General features: G+C 42.0%; 1 protein-coding gene across 1 annotated transcript in view; it reads right to left on the bottom strand.

The window, feature by feature from the left end:
- Positions 1–17975, bottom strand: part of M1AP (meiosis 1 associated protein) — an 82279-nt gene that overhangs the window by 16915 nt on the left and 47389 nt on the right. The window contains exons 4-6 of the mRNA XM_003922568.4: positions 7048–7221; positions 2065–2227; positions 861–1002 (exon numbers count right to left, since the gene is read on the bottom strand). Coding sequence (XP_003922617.1) covers positions 861–1002; positions 2065–2227; positions 7048–7221 — 479 coding nt within the window. The remainder of the gene's footprint in view (positions 1–860; positions 1003–2064; positions 2228–7047; positions 7222–17975) is intronic.

The following is a 17975-nucleotide window of genomic DNA, read 5'->3' as shown; positions in this document are numbered from 1 at the left end:
GGGTAACAAGAGCGAAACTCCGTCTCAAAAAAAAAAAAAAAAAAAAAAAACTTAAACAGATGATATTTCTTGTGATTTGTTTCCATAAGTCCAAAGTCCTTAATTTGGCCTACAAAGCTTTGTATGATTTGACCCCTGCTCACTTCTCCAACCCTACCTTTTGTCACTCTCTCCCTTCCTGCCCGTTTCAGTCACAATGGCTTTTCTGTTCTTGATTTTTCTCTCAGCTCTTTCCAGCCTTAGGTGCACATACCTTTGGCTGCACCTGGAATGCTCTTCCTGCCACCTTTTACCTGGTTAATTCTCACTTATCTTGTAGGTCTTAGTCGCTTCTATTGACAGGCTTTCTTATAGCAGCCTCTTCTTTTCCTTTATAAACTTCCCATAATTAAGAATATATACATTTCTGTTTCTTCCATCAGAGGGTGGGTTTCTTGAGGTCATAGGTAATGTCTTTTAGGTCACTAGGGAATATATATCTAGGATTTGACACAATGTCTGGCACAGACTAAGTGCTCTTGAGTTAAATGAACCATAATGTCTATCACAGTGTTAGGAAGGAAGTAGGTTTTAAAATACAGGTACTTATGGAAAATTCCCTGTTGCCATTTAAATGTTAAGCTTCCAAATTGGGGATTTTGAAGTTTAGTATCGTATAACTCAATTCTGGAATTATTCTCTATAGCATGAAACCAACAAAAGGCAAGTCATATTTACTCCAAATTTCAGGATATTTCCAGTTTTTTCTCTCCTCTTGAGGGTTGAGGCAGGTTTAGAATTAGGCAGAGTTGTTAGCTGCTTTTCTGTGGTTGGTACTTTAAAAGAATTATTCTTTTTCACCTGGGGACATGGGTACTCACCAGCAGGCTGTGACACAAAGCATGGAAATGTTGCTGATTTGTCTCCAGCTCATCCCAGTCCAGTTGCCAACAGCTTGTAGGTCTGAGGATGAATGGGAGTCCATATGTCAATGACTCGCAGAGCCCACTAGATTTTAAAGCCCTAGGAAGAGATAATTACAGTGAAAGACTCCTTAGTGATATCTAGAACCTTTACTTAGATCCATTTCAATTCAGCTTAACTCTAAGATGCTATTGTGAAAGCTTTTAGATTAGGGTCTGTAAACTCTACATCTTTTTATGGCCAGCATCAGGCATAGTATCTAACACACAGAGGATTGTCAAAGTTCGGGAACCTGTGCATGTGCATAGTGGTAGGAACTGGGAAGAGTTGAAGTGGTCTCTACCATCATTGCTAATTCATTGCTGTTCTTCTTCTTCTTCTTTTCTTTTTTTTTTTTTTTTTGACAAAGGCTTGCTCTGTTACCCAGGCTGGAGTGCAGTGGTCCAATTATAGCTCACTTCAGCCTTGAACTCTTGGGCTCAAGCAGTCCTCCTGCCTTAGCTTCCCAGAGTGCTGGGATTATAGGCATGAGCCACTGTGCCAGGCCTGCTAATTCTATCCTACAATTGGTTCCCGTGGAAGAAGGAATTCTAGTACTTAAATCAATGGGAGATGAATTCTAGTACTTAGATAAATCTAGTACTTAGATAAATTCTAGTACTTAGATAAACAGTACTTAATTCTAGTACTTAAGTGCTAGAAATAGTACTAAATTCTAGTACTTAATTTTAGTACTTAAGTACTAGATAAATGGGAGGGGGCAGGAGTAGACATAGGATTTACTTAGTACTAGATTAAGTACTATGTCTAAGACCACTTAATCCTTGAAGGTGGCATCTCTGTCCTGATGCCTAAACAAAGTAGTTATTCAGTAAACATTTGCTGAGTGGATAAACACCTTTTCAATGAGTCAAAAGAAAAACAATCCTCATGCAGACCTCAGATTGTGCTACTGCAATACTTCTCCCACCATCTGCACATTTGGCCTCCACATGCTGAGTAGCCTGACTTTGCTTCTTCATGTCATAGCTGTAACTGCTGCTTTGGAACTGACTCTTGCTGGCCTGACACTTTAGGGATACCATCTATTTCTGGACTTCCTAGCCATGGAACCACAAGAATAGCATTTGCATGGACTGGGGAGGGTCCTTTGGACCATACTTGATAACTTGGAGCTTGTAATGAGAGGCTGATGATTGGGAAGCCATCTGGTAGAGTGTGCTGAAGTCTCCTTTGGGGTCATCCATTCTCAAGGAACCGTCAGCTGTGCCAGGGAGTAGGGATGGGCTGAGCAGTCGCTCTTGGAGATCACATTTCAGGCACACTACAATAAAAGCAGCATTGGAGGAAGGAGTGTGGGTCATAAGTTACCTTAGGCTATGCCACTAAGAGACAACATCTGGTACCCATTCCATCTCTACCAGGCAAGCAAGGGATGGGAGGAGGCAGGAGAGTGGAAAGAGGAAAGCCTGACTGGTTTGGGAAGGGAGAGCAGGTCTGGAACCTATAATATCTCTATAGCTCTACATAACAGTTAAGTTATTTTCAAGGGTCTGATGTGATTTTTATTTGTTTTACTTCTGGGCTGGCTGAGCAGTTGTCTTATCGTGAGATATATGGCTTGTGATCCAGTCTGAGGAACATGCATCTTCTGTGGAGGAGGTAGCTAATACCAAAATATGCAGAGGCCCTTTGGCAATCACAGAAGGAAATCTTGCTGCTTCCTTGAGGCTAGGGCTTGGCAACAGTGCAGATCAGATGAAGGCAGAGCAGGAAAGCAGAAGTCAGGCAGTCATATGACTGCTACTGTTTCTTTGTGGGCTAGTTCAGGGACATTTGGGGTGGGGGGAAAGGAATAAGTTCCTGAAATAGTTTAGTTTTTATTTCCCCAAAGAAACATGAGTTTAGGACCTTTTGGGCCTTGGAGCATCACAACAGCATCAGACAACAGTTCTGAGGAGTGCTTAGGCTAGGTAGAAGTTACTCATCTAGGTATTATACTCTTCTGTATTAAGCTTCTGTTCCAGTAGGTAACCGCATATGCCACAGTTTATGATGTTCTGTTGCACAAGCTTGAATCCTTGATATTACAAAGTTCTTCAATAAAACGTATACCTGGTTTGAATACTGATAACAAACTGTGAATATATGAATGTTGAGTACTTCTGAGAAGGCTGATGTTAATGAAGTGACTGTACTAACTGCAACATAAGGTAAAAACATAGAAACAACATAGAAAAAAATATAGTGGCAGAATAGATGTCTGATCCAGCTGGCCCTCCTGGGCCATGTGAATAAGACCTAGACATTAATTCTTGGTGAGATGGCCCTCAGCCAGACATGTCCCAGAGCCCAGGAAGTCAGTAGGAGGGACTTTGCTTAGGACTCCAGCTTCCTCTCATTTCCTCTGTGATTGACTTCTCTATTTCTGGTCCTGGGACTTTAGGACTGGACAGTTGTGTTCATCTGGCCGAGGTTTTCATTCTGGTTGCAGTAAGGTTCATCTAGGGCAACAGTCCTCAACCATTTTGGCATTAGGGACCAGTTTAATACACGACGATTTCTCCACGGGGTGGTGGGGGATGGTTTTGGGATGAAACCATTCCTCTTTAGATCATCAGGCTTAGATCATTAGTTAGATTCTCATAAGGAGTGCACAACCTAGATCCCTTGCATGCATAGTTCACAATAGGGTTTGGGCTCCTATGAGAATCTAATGACGCAGCCCATCTGATAGATGAAGCTTAGATGGTAATGCTCACTCACCTGCTGTTCACCTCCTGCTAATCCAGTTCCTAACAGGGCCCAACAGGGTTGGGGACCCCTGATCTAGGGAACCTGAAAAAGATACTAATGTCTGGGCCCTACCCCAGACCAATTAAATCAGGGTCTCTGGGGGTAAAGCCCAGACACTTTTTTTTTTTTTTTTTTTTTTTTTAATAAGTTCCCTATGTGATTCTTATTGCAGCCCTGGTTAAGAACTACCCAAACTATGGGTCTTAGCAGAGTGTCCCAAAGCTTGAAAAGCTATTTTAGCAGGCCTTAAATCTAGAACTAGGCGTGCTTCTCCCACCCATAGCCCAGATACAGATGTGGCAGACCCCAAACCTAAGAACAAAAAAAAGAAACATGTGTAGCTCACTGTGTGGTCTGTCAGAGGAAGGCCCTTCTAAGGGACACAACTAGATAGGGGGTGAAGGGCCCTAGGCAGTCAAAGAGGCAGGTAGCATCAGATAGAGAACCTTGTAAGAAGGAGTCAGGGTGAACATCTGAGATGCATGCCCCAAAGAGTCTAGAGGAGGAAAGCTTGGGGTTTTGGTTTTCTTTCATTTTTTTGTAGCGAGCCATAGTCCAGAAATCTACAGGTGGGGCAATACATCAATTTTTAAAGTAATAATGACAGCATAATCTTTATTGTGGTTGTTTAAAATCTCAGGTGGGTCACATCCACCCTAGAAGACGCCTAAGGTCCCGAGACCTCATTCCAGCTGTCCTGAATATCTGGATTCCAGTGAAGACCTCCTCAGCAGAAAATCTGACTACAGTCTAGATCTAAGTTCCACTGTGCATCCTGAAGACCTATAGATTTCTCAAAAAAAAAAAAAAATGGTTATAGATGGAGATAAATATTCTGGCTCTGACCCTGGTGCTGAAAGCTTTGGAAAGAGAGAGGGGACGCCAGATAAATTCTGATTAGCATCATAAGCAAATGCCATGCAATAGTGGAGGAAAAGGCTGGTTATAGGCATTCCTGGCCTCTGAGGGCCCCAGCCCTCCTAATGAAAGAAGTGAATCTCTAGCCCCTTTGTTCAGAATTGCTCAGTACAAGGAAGGTTAGTATAGTAGATAAAGGCCCAGGTTCTGGAGGAAGATAGACCTGGGTTTATGGACATTGTCTGGGCTGAGAGTGTCAAGTGCACAAAATACAGATTTCTGATCCTAAGGGTTAAGAGTGGGCCCTGTTGCCTGGTTTCAAATCCTAGCTCTGCTACTAATATTCTGTGCAGCCCTGAGAAGTGTGTTTAATTTCTCTAAGTCTCAGTTTTCTCATATTTAAAATGGGGGTAATACTGTATTTAATTGATTCTAAGACTTTTTTTTTTATCTCTACATGTGTCTTACAATTGTCATTGACCATGAAGGCACTCTAAGTCCTTACTTACTACTTTAACCTAAAAGAGCTCTCTCAATATAAGTAAAATAATACTTCTAAGTGACAAGAAAGAGCTGTGTCATGTTCAATGGGCAAAGTTTTCTTTCTTTTTTAAGAAAATCTTTATTATAAAGATTTTTAAAGATTTTTATTTATTAATTTTTTTAGAGACAGGGTCTTAACTCTGTTGCCCAGGCTGAAGTTCAGTGGCTCCATCACGGGGTCACTGCAACCTTAAACTCCTGGGTACAAGCCTCAGTCTCCTGAGTGGCTGAGACTACAGGTGCATACCACTGTGCCTGGCTCATTTTTTATTTTTGTTTTTTGTAGAGACAGGTCAATGTTGCACAGGCTGTTACTAACTCCTGGCTTCAAGGGATCCTTCCATCTTTGCCTCCCAGAATGCTGACATTACAGGAGTGAGCCACTGCACCTAGTCTGTTTTCCTTTTTACTGGTACATAAAACGGTGCTATATCTTATAATTGATAGCATCTTAGATTCAATGACATATGGAAACAGTACTGCCTCATAGTGTTGTGTGAAAATAAAATGGGATAATGCAAGAAATGGAGTTAATTTAGTAATTAGCACAGAGGAAGAGCTCAATAATGTTAGCTATATGCTAGCTTCTGTATAAAGTTGCTAGCTGCCTTAAATAGGGAAAATGGATAAGTGAATTCCAAAGGATAGGAAGAGGAGAAATTGATATTATCAACCTTGGACAAAAGGGGTGGAAAAAGAGGTTCTGGGAAGAATATTTTACACAAAGAAAAGCCAGATTAAAATCAAGTTAAGTTGGCAAAGCCATCCTGGGCACTAGGTGGAAATCGGGGAGAGAAGAAGAGACTTGATGGCCATCCTGAGACAGAAAGGGTCTTGGAAATCCTTAATCCTGTATAGTAAAACCTCCAAAAAGCCCTTCCCTATCCTGAAGAAACAACGGTCATAAAGAGTTTTATAATAGCTGAAGAAAAGGAACATATATAAAAACTCAAATATACTGCTAGTGGCCAAGAAAGAGCTCTCAAAGGAGGCAGTAACCCCAATGAGTTGTGTCAAAGCCTAGAGAAGGGCTTTGGTAAACATCACGTTCAATCCAGTCTTCAACCCTCAATGATCTCTGTAGCCACTGCCACTACCACTACCAGTATTCTGTTCAATGAGAAAGATGGGTACAAACTCTCAACCCTAAAGAAGACATACTTTGGTAATTTCTCTTTGGAGCTGGTCCCTGAGGACTCAGCTTTCCCAGCCTCAGTGTGGCTGATTAGACTGATGGGTAGGCCCATCTGCAGGCCTGGCCGCCCCACGTCCTGCCTGAGCCAGCCTTCGGAAGAGATGGGAGAATGGAAATGACCTTATTCTTACCATCTAGTGGGACCTGGAATGAAGTATAATTGCCAGGCAAAACAGTATCCAGAGTCTTTTTGGCATGCCCAGAACACTGGATTGATCTCTCGGTTTTAGTAACTGCCTGAACTGCTTTGTGAACATGGTTTTGGGCCACTGGTTGTCCTCCCTGGGGCATATCTCTTTAGTTTTCCCCCATTTGTTGCCTCCCTAGTGAGATCTTTGTTTAACCTTGGTTCTCTTCCTCTTGCAACAGGTCCTATTGATATTGTTGAGGTAGCAGCCTGCTCCCAATTATAATGGCAATAATATTTACCACATTAAAAATGAGAATATTGAGAAATGTGATTCATTGTGTTCTTAGGTAGTCTAGCCAATTCTTCATCATTGAGGTGTCTGAGACTTTGCCCCTAAACTAACTGGCCCTTGCTGGTTGGGCTTAATTAGGTTCAGCTTTCTAACTATGACTGCTTCCTAGAACTTCTCTTCTTATTCCTCATGCCTGTACTGGACAGCCTCATCCAATCCTCTTCCAGACCCTAAACCTCAACCATGCTGTAGTCCACAGACTCACCAATCTAGAGCCCTGATCCCAGATAAGAATAATCATAGTCTATATATCTTTTGGGGGTTATGTACTTGGATTATCTCTGGCTCTGGAAATGTTGCTGAAACACTGTGAAGAAAGAAGAAGATGAATTTGTTCTTGGTCTGTTCCACTGTTGTGTAGCCAGGCTTTGAAAAATATCTCCATGCTGACGATATCATTGTCTACCGTCTGAAGGTCAATGTCAGTTCCCGGAATAGAACTCTCTGCAAAAGAAAGGGAAATAAAGTGTTCACTTTGATAGTAAATTTTGAATAATTTAAAACTTTAAATACATTCGTCTTTTCTTATTTGAGATGGGGTCTCATTACGTCACCTAGGCTGGAGTACAGTGGCGATTCATACATGCAGTCATTGCTCACTGTAGCCTCCAAATGCCTGGGATCTAGCAATCCTCCTGCCTCAGCCTCCTGAGTAGCTGGGACTATAAGCACTCACTATCATGCTTAACTAATTTTATAAAAAACTTTTTTTAAGAGGTGGGGTCTCTCTATGTTGCTCAGGCTGGTCTCTAACTCTTGGCCTCAAAGCGATCTTTTTGTCTTAGCCTCCTGAGTAGCTGGGATGAGCTGGGATTATAGGCACTTGTCACTGGCCTGGCTTCTACACCCATTTTTTGATCTATTGACTGTACCTCTAGATATCTAGCCTAGACACATTCTTGAGTAGTACACAAAGAGACGTATGCAAAGATGTTTGATACAGCATTGCTGTAATAACAATCAAAACCCCAAACAGGAAGCAATTCAAATCCCCTCAATAGGGAAATGTTTAAATAAATTAAAGCACACTCAAACTATAAAGTATTATGTATTTGTTAATAAAGTAAAGCTGAATGTACTCACATGAAAAACTAGAAGATAGTAAGTAAATAAAGGAAGTTGTAGAACAGATATAACATGATCCTGTGGGTAACCCCCCAATATAGGCACCAAGGAATGAGAGCTAAGCAGAACCCTGGCACAGTTAGGGCTTGAGAAATATCTCACTTTATAGTGTTACTACTCAGCTATTTCCTTTTATATATCCTTTACATAATCATATATTAGTTTATAGAAATAAGGCTTGAAGTCTCCCTTTATATAATCCTCTATATATAATCATTAATAGTTGATAGTATGAGTGCCTAAAGAGTATTTCCCTACATATATACCTATAATTATATCTTAGTTCATAATTGGAGGAATGCCTAGAGCGGACACAGCACAGAGCATGAATTAAGGAATAAGCAGCTTATTGTCGGAGGAATGCCTAGAGCAGACACAGTGCAGAGCATGGTTTAAGGGAAGACAGTTATACCAGGACAAGAATCCATGGCCCAGGTGGCAGCGTTCAGTTATCATAAAGATACCCGCTGTATGGCAGGCTTGGTGTGAGAGCCACTCCTCCTGATAAAGGAGTTGTAGGACCTTGCTACAGTTCTTGTGGAAGGCTGCCCTCAGAACGGCAATCCACCTTGGTGACTGTGAACTTTATCAGCTCTTGCTACTGTGCTGCTTGAAAAGCATCTTTCCATAGAAGCCATTGGAAGCTGCCAGAAGGCGGTGGTAACCTTGACAGCTCTGTCACTGCTATGATTTAAGCGTCCTCCTATAAATCTTCTTAGAAGTAGTTTCCCATAGATAGAAGTATCACACACTTCACCCTCTTCACTTCGCACAGCCCACCTTCAAGCCTCGGTGACCTAATGGGGGTGGACCCCTTACTGCACATGGCCCTTGCCTTCATGGGAATGGGGCCCTTGCCTTCGTGGGAATGGGCTCCTTGCTGTGCGCTGTCCACTTCCTGGCCTAGGTGACCTAATGGGGGGGGGCCCTATGTTTAATTGCTCACGACCCTATCACTATCCTTAAAGATGATTTCACTCACTGCCCTACCCCCTAACCTATACACAATAAATACTCATGCTCTGGACATTCAGGGCTTCACCGCCTTGCCAGGTGCCTCGCCTGACTCCGCTTATAGGTGGCGTGGCCCCCCGAGCCCAGCTGCATTTTCTTTATACTTCTGTGTCCTGTCTCTTTATTTCTCGGATCCTGCGCCTCAGCACAGCATAAGGCTCACCCCACGACCCTGTGGGGCACTCAGCCATACATCTGGCTCCCAATGTGCCCTACATGATCCCATTTATTTAAAAATAAAACTATCTGCCTAAGTACATATATATGTATGTATGTAAATGCATTTTACAAAGCTCTGGAAAGCTATCATCAAACTGTTAACAGTGGACAGGAAGTGGAAATAGCACAGGGTTCTGAGATATTTTCCCTTTTTACTATTCATACTTCTATACTGTTTGAATTTTATTGGAGTCCTGTATTTCTTGCGTTAAAAAAAATTCTAGGTTGGGCATGGTGGCTCATACCTGTAATCCTAGCACTTTGGGAGGACGAGGCAGGTGGATCACTTGAGCTCAGGAGTTAGAGACCAGCCTGACCAACATGATGAAATCCCATCTCTACTAAAAATACAAAAATTAGCCAGGCGTGGTGGCAGGTGCCTGTAATCCCAGCTACGTGGGAGGTTGAGGCACGAGAATCGCTTGAACCTGGGAGGTGGAGGTTATAGTGAGCCAAGATTGGGCCACTTGCACTCCAGCCTGGGCGACTCCATCTCATAAATAAATAAAATAAAATAAAATAAAATAAAATAAATAATAAAACATAGGAGAAAGAAATTAACCACTGTAAAAACAAACAAAAAACCCAAAGCATTCTAGAATATAAAAACAACCAAAAATTATACAGCAATGCAAATTACTTAGTTTAACAAAAGGGACTTCAGCTTCATGTTGTTATTTTTAAAAAGAAGTTTTTTGAGATGGAGTCTTGCTCTGTCACCCAGATTAGTTTGCAGTGGTGCAATCTTGGCTCACTGCAACCTCCATCTCCTGGGTTGAAGTGATTCTGCTACCTCAGCCTCCCGAGTAGCTGGGATTACAGGCACCTGCCGCTGCGTCTGGCTAATTTTTGTATTTTTAGTAGAGATGGGGTTTCAGCACGTTGGTCAGGCTGGTCTCAAACTCCTGACCTCGTGATCCACCCACCTCGGCCTCCCAAAGTGCTGGGATTACAGGTGTGAGCCATCATGCCCGGCCTCATGTTGTTATTTTACAGTGAAAATGTGTTCTGTTACTACTTGCTATAAAAAACGAATTTAGAAAAGCTAAAAGAAAAAAAGGTGAATTTTTGGGTATCCCCTTACAGTAGAGAACCAAGCCTGGAGCGTCAGTCATTGGCATACTGTATCTCACAAGTGTGTTTAGCAGTAAAGAGGATGGGAGAGGTCTGGTAGAGTGTGATTTAATTCCAAATCTGAATGAATGGAGCTGGGTAGGTGGGGTAATGAGGCTTTACCCCACCATTACTGGTAATGGTGTACTTCCAGCTTGAGGCAACACTAACTAAGGAATTTGGGTCTGGGTCTGCAGGTAAAGGTCATCAGTGAAAGCCAAACATGAGGTGGTGGAAGAAGCACAGAGGAAATAAGGGAAGAGCTAGAAAAAAACTGGGAGGACCCCTACTTTCTTTGCTTCATCAGGAGGGATCTCTGAAATACTTTTACAAAGGGCCTAAGAAAAGCCAGTTGCTCCAATGAATTAGCTTCTGTGTATGACTCATGGACCCCAGGGAGAAGGCTGGATTATTTCTAGAACGACATTCCTGAGGACAAGTTTGCAGAGGTGGTAGACTCTTCACAGGGAACAAAGGGGCTTCAGTCCAACATACTTGTTCCAACACAGGGAAACTGTGGTGAGAAATGACTTCATGTCATATTCGACAATTTATCCTGTGACTCTAAACAGGCACCAAATGCATTTCTCTATGGCTTGAATGATGAAAACTCTGCCATCTTCCATGAATAGTTATGAGGATTCATTAGTTAACTAGTTACTTTTTTCATTCATTCCATCAGATATATCTGACATGCTGTGCCCTTATGAAGTTTATAAAGCAACATGAATCTTGACCATTTTCCCCCAAACTCTCATCTGCCTCATTATGTTTTAGGGTACTACTGTGATATATATAAAGTCATGGCCAAAAAAAATTTTCTTGTAAGTAAAGAGAAATGTCTTTTTAAAAAATAATGTGAATTTTATTTTGTCACAGGCAAAATGAGAAGTAATTTAATTTTTCTAAGCCTGAAGCCTGTACCTTGATTTGAGTAACCAATGTGAAAATGACTGAGCAGCTTCTCTTCAGTGAGGCAAAACAGTTCTTAAAACATAAAGTGGAGGCTACTAAAGCAATGCAATCTAGGCCAGGCATGGTGGCTCATGCTATATAGTCTCATCGACTTCAGAGTCTGAGGCAGGAGGATAGCTTGAGCCCGAAAGTTCAAGACCCACCTGGTTAACATAGTGAGGCACTGTCTCAGTTGCAAAAAGAAAGAAACAAAGAAAGAAAGAAAGAAAGAAAAGAAAGAAAGAAAGAAATAGAATTGAGCAAAGGAGCTAAGAAAGTGGAGAAGATAAAGTTGCTTAGCATTGAAATGACAGAATTTTGGGAAAAAGAAATAAGTGTTTCTTTTCTTCTCCCCAGGGAAAGGGTAGATGATAAGACACTCTTACCACAGACAATGTGAGGCAACAATGCAAAGCCACCTCCCATCAAGAATCTGGAAGCAAGGAAAATAAAGATTTCCTTAGAGAGTTAAGCCATAAAATCCACACAGAATGGTGAAGCCAGTGAAAAAGTTACCCAAAAAGGGGAGAACGGCTTATTGCCCAGAGCAAGATTTGGCTGTAGCCTTATTGATGGTATTGGCATATCTTTTTTTTTTTTTTTGAGACAGGGTCTCACTCTTTTGCCCATGTTGGAGTGTAGTGGTGCGATTTCAGTTCTCTGCAACCTCCACCTCCTGGGCTCAAGAGATTCTCCTGCCTCAGCCTCCTAAGTAGCTGAGAGTATAGGTGTAAGCCACCACATCCGGCTAATTTTTGTATTTTTTGTAGAGATGGGGTTTTACCATGTTGCTCAGGGTGATCTCAAACTCCTGAGCTCAAGTAATCCATCTGCCTTGACTTCCCAAAATGCTAGGATTACAGGTGTGAGCCATCCTGCCAGGCCTATATTAGCATATCTAAAGAATGAATATGTCTGTTGGAAGGGGATAGGGTTGGCCAGAAATGCAGCACAGAGAAGGGGAACAACAGAGGCATGTGCTGGCAGTGCCCATCCAAGTGCAGCTCAGAGAAGGCATGCGGACTCAGTGAAGTGTCCTAGTGGCAGGGATGTGTTTGTCAAGTCTCTGCTCTTTTTGGTGATTATGGTTATGGTTCGCCCTCTAAAACATTCTGGTTTATCCTTTAGTCTTGAGCTTAGGACGGTGTGTGTCTTTAAAAGAGTGCTGTGCTGGCAAAGTTAACTTTCCGATCCTGCAAATCTAAAGAACCAGGCTTGAAGCAAAGCTTCTCTATGGAGGAAAATGTCAGGTGGTTAGGTCCTCCTGGCAGTCAGCCAGCCAGGCAGCAGTCTTCCCTCCTGTCACCCATCAATGTTCTGATATTCTTTTCTAACTTCTTAACCTGCATGTTCTTGGAAGAGCCATGGAGCACAACTGCTTTCTTGAAAAAGTTCTCATACAATCTCCATAGAGGCACTGTGTTTCAGGTTTGAGCTTTCAGTTTTGCAGTTTCAGAAGGGAGTGCGCACTTTCTCCGGGGCAGACTTACATTATCCAAACTGGAGACTTTGGTGTAAACCAGAACATTTTAGAGCCTAAACTTTCCATTTTCTCTGTGACTGGTCTAGGCATTCATTTCCTTGTGCCTGGATTATGGCAGTAGCTTCTTAACTGTGCTAGCAAACTCCATTTCTTCCCCTCCATTACTTGTTATTACTACTACCAGTTACTTTTTCTGAAACATGGTTTCATCAGACCCCTCCTTTGCTCAAGAGCACACACTGCCTTCTTGCTGTCACTCGCTCATTCTGTATCACTTGGTACCACTCATTATTCTACAAGTACCCTATCCTTCCCTTCCTTTTTGATAGCTCAGACTATTTCCTCCTCATCACTACCTGAGATCCTATATTGCCATCCTTGAAGACCGAGTTCAAATGCCACCTCCTTCATGAAGTCTGCCATTATGGTATTCCCTCCATTATCAGAGTCCCATAGCTCTTGGTTTACATTTGTAATGTTCACATTACATTTTACCTTGGTAATATTGTTATTTGGGAATACATTTGCTCTCTCCCATTTAAATGTAAATTAAAAGGTAGGAATTGTTTCTTTTCACCTTTATCCTCCCTGTCAGTGCCTTGCATGGAGCTGACGCTTAGCAAATGCCTGAGTTGAAGAGTAGCTCCTTCCTCCTCAGCTCTCATTACTTTTTCCTGTAACTCTTGAGCTTCCTCTAAGCTGGTCTTCTTGCCACATGACTTCCTTCCTTCCTTAGTACTTTCATTACTGCCAGCCCATGGCCTGTACCTCTTCTAGAATTCAACTTAGGGCTGACTTTGTCCAAGAAGTTACGCTTAGTTATATCCTCCCTTACCTAGCATTATTTGTCACCCCTGGGTATCTGTGGGCTTCATTTGGGCAATATTTTTTTTTTTTTTGAGACGGAGTTTCGCTCTTGTTACCCAGGCTGGAGTGCAATGGCGCAATCTCGGCTCATCGCAACCTCCGCCTCCTGGGCTCAGGCAATTCTCCTACCTCAGCCTCCTGAGTAGCTGGGATTACAGGCACGTGCCACCATGCCCAGCTAGTTTCTTGTATTTTTAGTAGAGACGGGGTTTCACCATGTTGACCAGCACGGTCTCGATCTCTCGACCTCGTGATCCACCCGCCTCGGCCTCCCAAAGTGCTGGGATTACAGGCTTGAGCCACCGCACCCGGCCCATTTGGGCAATATTAATCACACTGCTGATTTATTTTTTTTTGAAGGATTTCCTTCCCTTTTCCTGAGTTTATGAAAGGCTTATTAATAGAAAGACCAGGGTTTGCCTTGTGGCTTAAAAGTTGTTAGCTATGTGATTTTGGGCAAAGTGGAATAGCATAACCTATTTTTTAGTGAAGCACTACAAAGTGAGATGATTATCTATAAATGGCATGAGGCAGGTCCAACAAATATAATTTTCTTCCTTTTCTTTCATCCACAAAATGATTAACTCTTATAGGATAATAATATGTTTTCCTGTTTTAAAGTTTTTTTTCCCCCTTGGTCACTGCTTTCTCCCCCAACTACCATACATAGAATACCAACAACTAGTACATATTGTATTCCTCACAAATACACCTAAATGTGTAAAATCTGAGGATCAGGGAGGAGACTTCTCAGATGTTGAAAAGCAGTTCCCTCACTGGCTGGGGAGAAAGGTATCGGTGCACTGGATGAACGGGTGACACCAATCGCATGAAATGGAAAGGTCACAGTAGTGAAACAGGGCCCTTAGTGTCTGGATAGTTAAAGCAGTGAGGAAGCTCAAGCTTCAGCCAGAATTTCACATTGTTTTCGGACTTATCCTGCCCTCCTGTGGCCACAATGGGAAAAAACGAAGAAAGTCAAATGATTGAAGATTAGGTAATACCTGAAGTAGAGAAAAAGCCCTAAAATATGGTTACAAAATTAAAGTGTATTTAAAATGGGAGACAGACACACATGCATATATAATGGCTGTATTTCTCTCTTCACGTAAAATGTCAAAGGTAGAGGCCCAGGAAAAGGTGGTCTTGCCTAGTCCTCCACATCCTCCCCCACCCCACAGGGCCCCAACCTCTAGGCCTGAACTGTTCCTTTCCGAATGACATTCATTAGGCCTGTATTTGGGTGTCATGGATGGGCTTCAGACATTCTGAGAACCCCTTGAAATTATATACAATTCATCTGTACATGCATAGATGTATTTTGTTGGGGTGGGAGAAGGGGGAAATCCCCTAGCTTTTATCAGATTCTCAAAAGAGCTCCATGACCCCAAAAAGGTCAAGAACCACTACAGAGACTATGGAGTCATAGAAGCTTAGCTTTCCTGGGTCAGTTTACAATTAGCTGTCTACTCTCTGAATACAGGATTGCTATAGGATGTTAACAACCAGGGTAAGTAATCACAGCAGATAAAGCTTACTCAGGAATAGCAGTGTAGCATCATCCAACCATTGTCTTGAAATCAACACAATATGAGGATAATCTAACAGCTCACAACGGTGAGGTAGTCGAGCTTGTCTTTCAAAGCTCATATGCCTCATTTGTGGAAGTGATGCTTAATCCCTAGAGAAAGGAGAAGCCTCTTGAAAAGAGGTGGTAGGGGTGGTGGTAGTGGTTATCATCATACGAACTCAGTGTAGAGAGGTGAGTGCAGGAATGGACCTAGTGATGACTATCTTCCTGGAGCCCCAGTCTATAAAAAGGATTAAAACATCACCATAACTATAATGAGATAGAGAAAATTTATATCCCAGTACTTGTCTTAGAGGGAGAACAGCTGTCATTCATGCATTCATTTGCTTAGTCATTCATTCATTTAATTTGTCATTCAAGCAGTTATTAGTTTACTGCCTTTTATGAGCCAAGCACTTACTGGTGTCATCAAGAGACAAATTGCCTGCTTTTGTGACTTACATTGTTGTGAGAGAACAGATAATAAGCAAGCAAATAAAACAGAATACAATTTCAGATAATGATAGATACTATGAAGAAAAATGAAGGTGTGTGTGCTTGTGTGTGTGTGTGTGTGTGTGTGTGTGCATGCGTGTGAATTTTTAGCTTGGCTGGCCAGGGAAGTATTCTCTAAGAAGGTGATTGTTGAGCAGAAACTTGAATGAAGTGAAGTGAGTCATAAAAACATTTGTGGGAAGATTGTTTCTTGTAGAGAGATGAGCAAGTTCAAAGGTCTTGAGGTGGGAATGAGCTCGGTGTGTTGGGGGATTAGCCAGAAGACTAAAGCAGAATGAAAAAAGAAGTGAGGATGACCTAATAAGCTGCTGGGGTGAAGGACAAGACCCTTAAAGTGGCACACTCCTGTATCAACAGGGGTCACTACACTTGCTTTGAAGAAGGGTGGGTTTCATCATTGCAATTAGGTATTGCTCAGGAAGGAATAAGCTAAGGGAGTCTGCTATGGTCTGAATGTTGTATCTCCCCTGCCCAAATTCAGCCTTTAGTAAATAGATGAGTTGGGTAAGAAAATGTTTCCAGAGCAATTATTTTGGCTGGGAGAGCAGCCTTTTGAGAATCTCTTTTTCTTAGGGGGGTTGTGTGTTTCTAAGAGGGCAGAAGTAGGGACTGCCCTATGAGAGAACCTGCACATCCCCTCACCTCTGGAGTCATGGAAGTGTTCCCCAATTGCCAATCCTGCTTTGAGTTGAGTGACTTGCTCTGCCCTGGCCAGCCCAGAGAGAAGGTGTTGCAGGTACAGGAGAGAAGGGCCCTGGTTAGGGCAGGGTATACCTACCTCTGGCACCAGTTAGTTGTAGCACCTTATCCACCTCTGTAACCACAGCACTAGCACAGTGTTTAGCATACCACAGGGGCTCAGTAAATGTTATATTGAACAGAAGAAACTAGCCAGCCTGTTGCTTACTTTCTCTGTGACCTTAGGCCAGTCACTTCATCTCTTTAAGCACAATTTCTCCATCTGTAAAGTGGGAATGATAGTAATACCTAGGCTAAAGGTTTACTTGAATATGAAATAATGACACTTGACTCCTGAAAGCAATTTGTGGACTTCAAAGCACCATGCAACTATAAGGAATGATAAAGTATAAAGCTGCCTCCCAGCTGTCTATGTAGTAGATATAAACATTTTATTCACTAAAAGCCAGTGCCATTTCTTTTGCTGAAAATTTCCTCTTCAATAAAGTATGTGATCCAAGTTGTAAGAAAATATATTTTATCTATAGGTCTCAATGGCTTCATTTTCATTTTATTGGAAAAAAAGCAGCTAATATGCAAAAGAGATTGATCACTATTGATTGAGATATTCCAAAGTCTAAAGTATTTTTTGACGTGAGAAACACTAGACTTAGAAGGTATTTAAGAAGTCTTCTTTCTCTACAGAGACTAATTCATATATTCTATAAACCAAAAAGCATTTAATATACATTGCAATGCAAAATTGAAAAGCTGCGAAGAAATGTCATAGGCACTGTCTTGGGGGAGGAGAGCAGGGGAATGGGTTATTTAGGAGAAGTTTGAATGAAGAATAAAGCAGAGCTAGGAAGACATTAAATCTTTTGACATGACCCAAGAACCACCCTTACAGTTTTGCCTCCTTAACACCCAAGGGAACCGAAAGAAAAAGCTGAGGTGAAAATAAAAGAGGAGCCATGAAAGAAAAGATTTACTTGGGGGAGCTAAGTAGAGTAAGAAAAAGCTAAAGAAGACACTGAAATCAAAGAAAGTTCTAAGACATATTCTTTTTTTTTTTTTGAGACAGAGTCTCACTCTGTCTTCCAGGCTGGAGGGCAGTGGTGCGATCTGGGCTCACTGCAACTTCCATCTCCCAGGTTCAAGCGACTGTCCTGCCTCAGTCTCCTGAGAAACTGGGATTACAGGCACTCACCACCATGCCTGGCTAATTTTTTTTTTTTTTTTTTTTTTTTTTTTTTTTTTTTTTAGTAGAGATGGTGTTTTGCTATGTTGGCCAGGCTGGTCTCAAAGTCCTGACCTCAAGTGATTTGCCCCACCTCAGCCTCTCAAAGTGCTGGGATCACAGGCACAGTGCCAGGCCCTAAGGCATATTCTTAAAAAAAATTCTAGATAGACTGTGTAACAGCTTTGCAACAGACTCTGTGTATAAATACACATTTTTGTAGATTTGGAAGTGTATCTTCAGGATATTAGATTCCTAGAAGTGGGGCTGGTGACTTCTTGGGATAGAAGTAAAATACATTTGTAATTTTGTGTTTAAAAAAAATACATGTCAGGTGTGGTGGCTCACACTTGTAATCCCAGCACTTTGGGAGGCTGAGATGGGTGGATCATCTGAGGTCAGAAGTTTGAGACTAGGCT

Source organism: Saimiri boliviensis, chromosome 1 (genome assembly GCF_048565385.1).
Source record: "Saimiri boliviensis isolate mSaiBol1 chromosome 1, mSaiBol1.pri, whole genome shotgun sequence".
Lineage (NCBI taxonomy): Eukaryota > Metazoa > Chordata > Mammalia > Primates > Cebidae > Saimiri > Saimiri boliviensis.
Note: the sequence above shows the minus strand (reverse complement) of the source record. Positions and strands in the feature narration are given on the sequence as shown.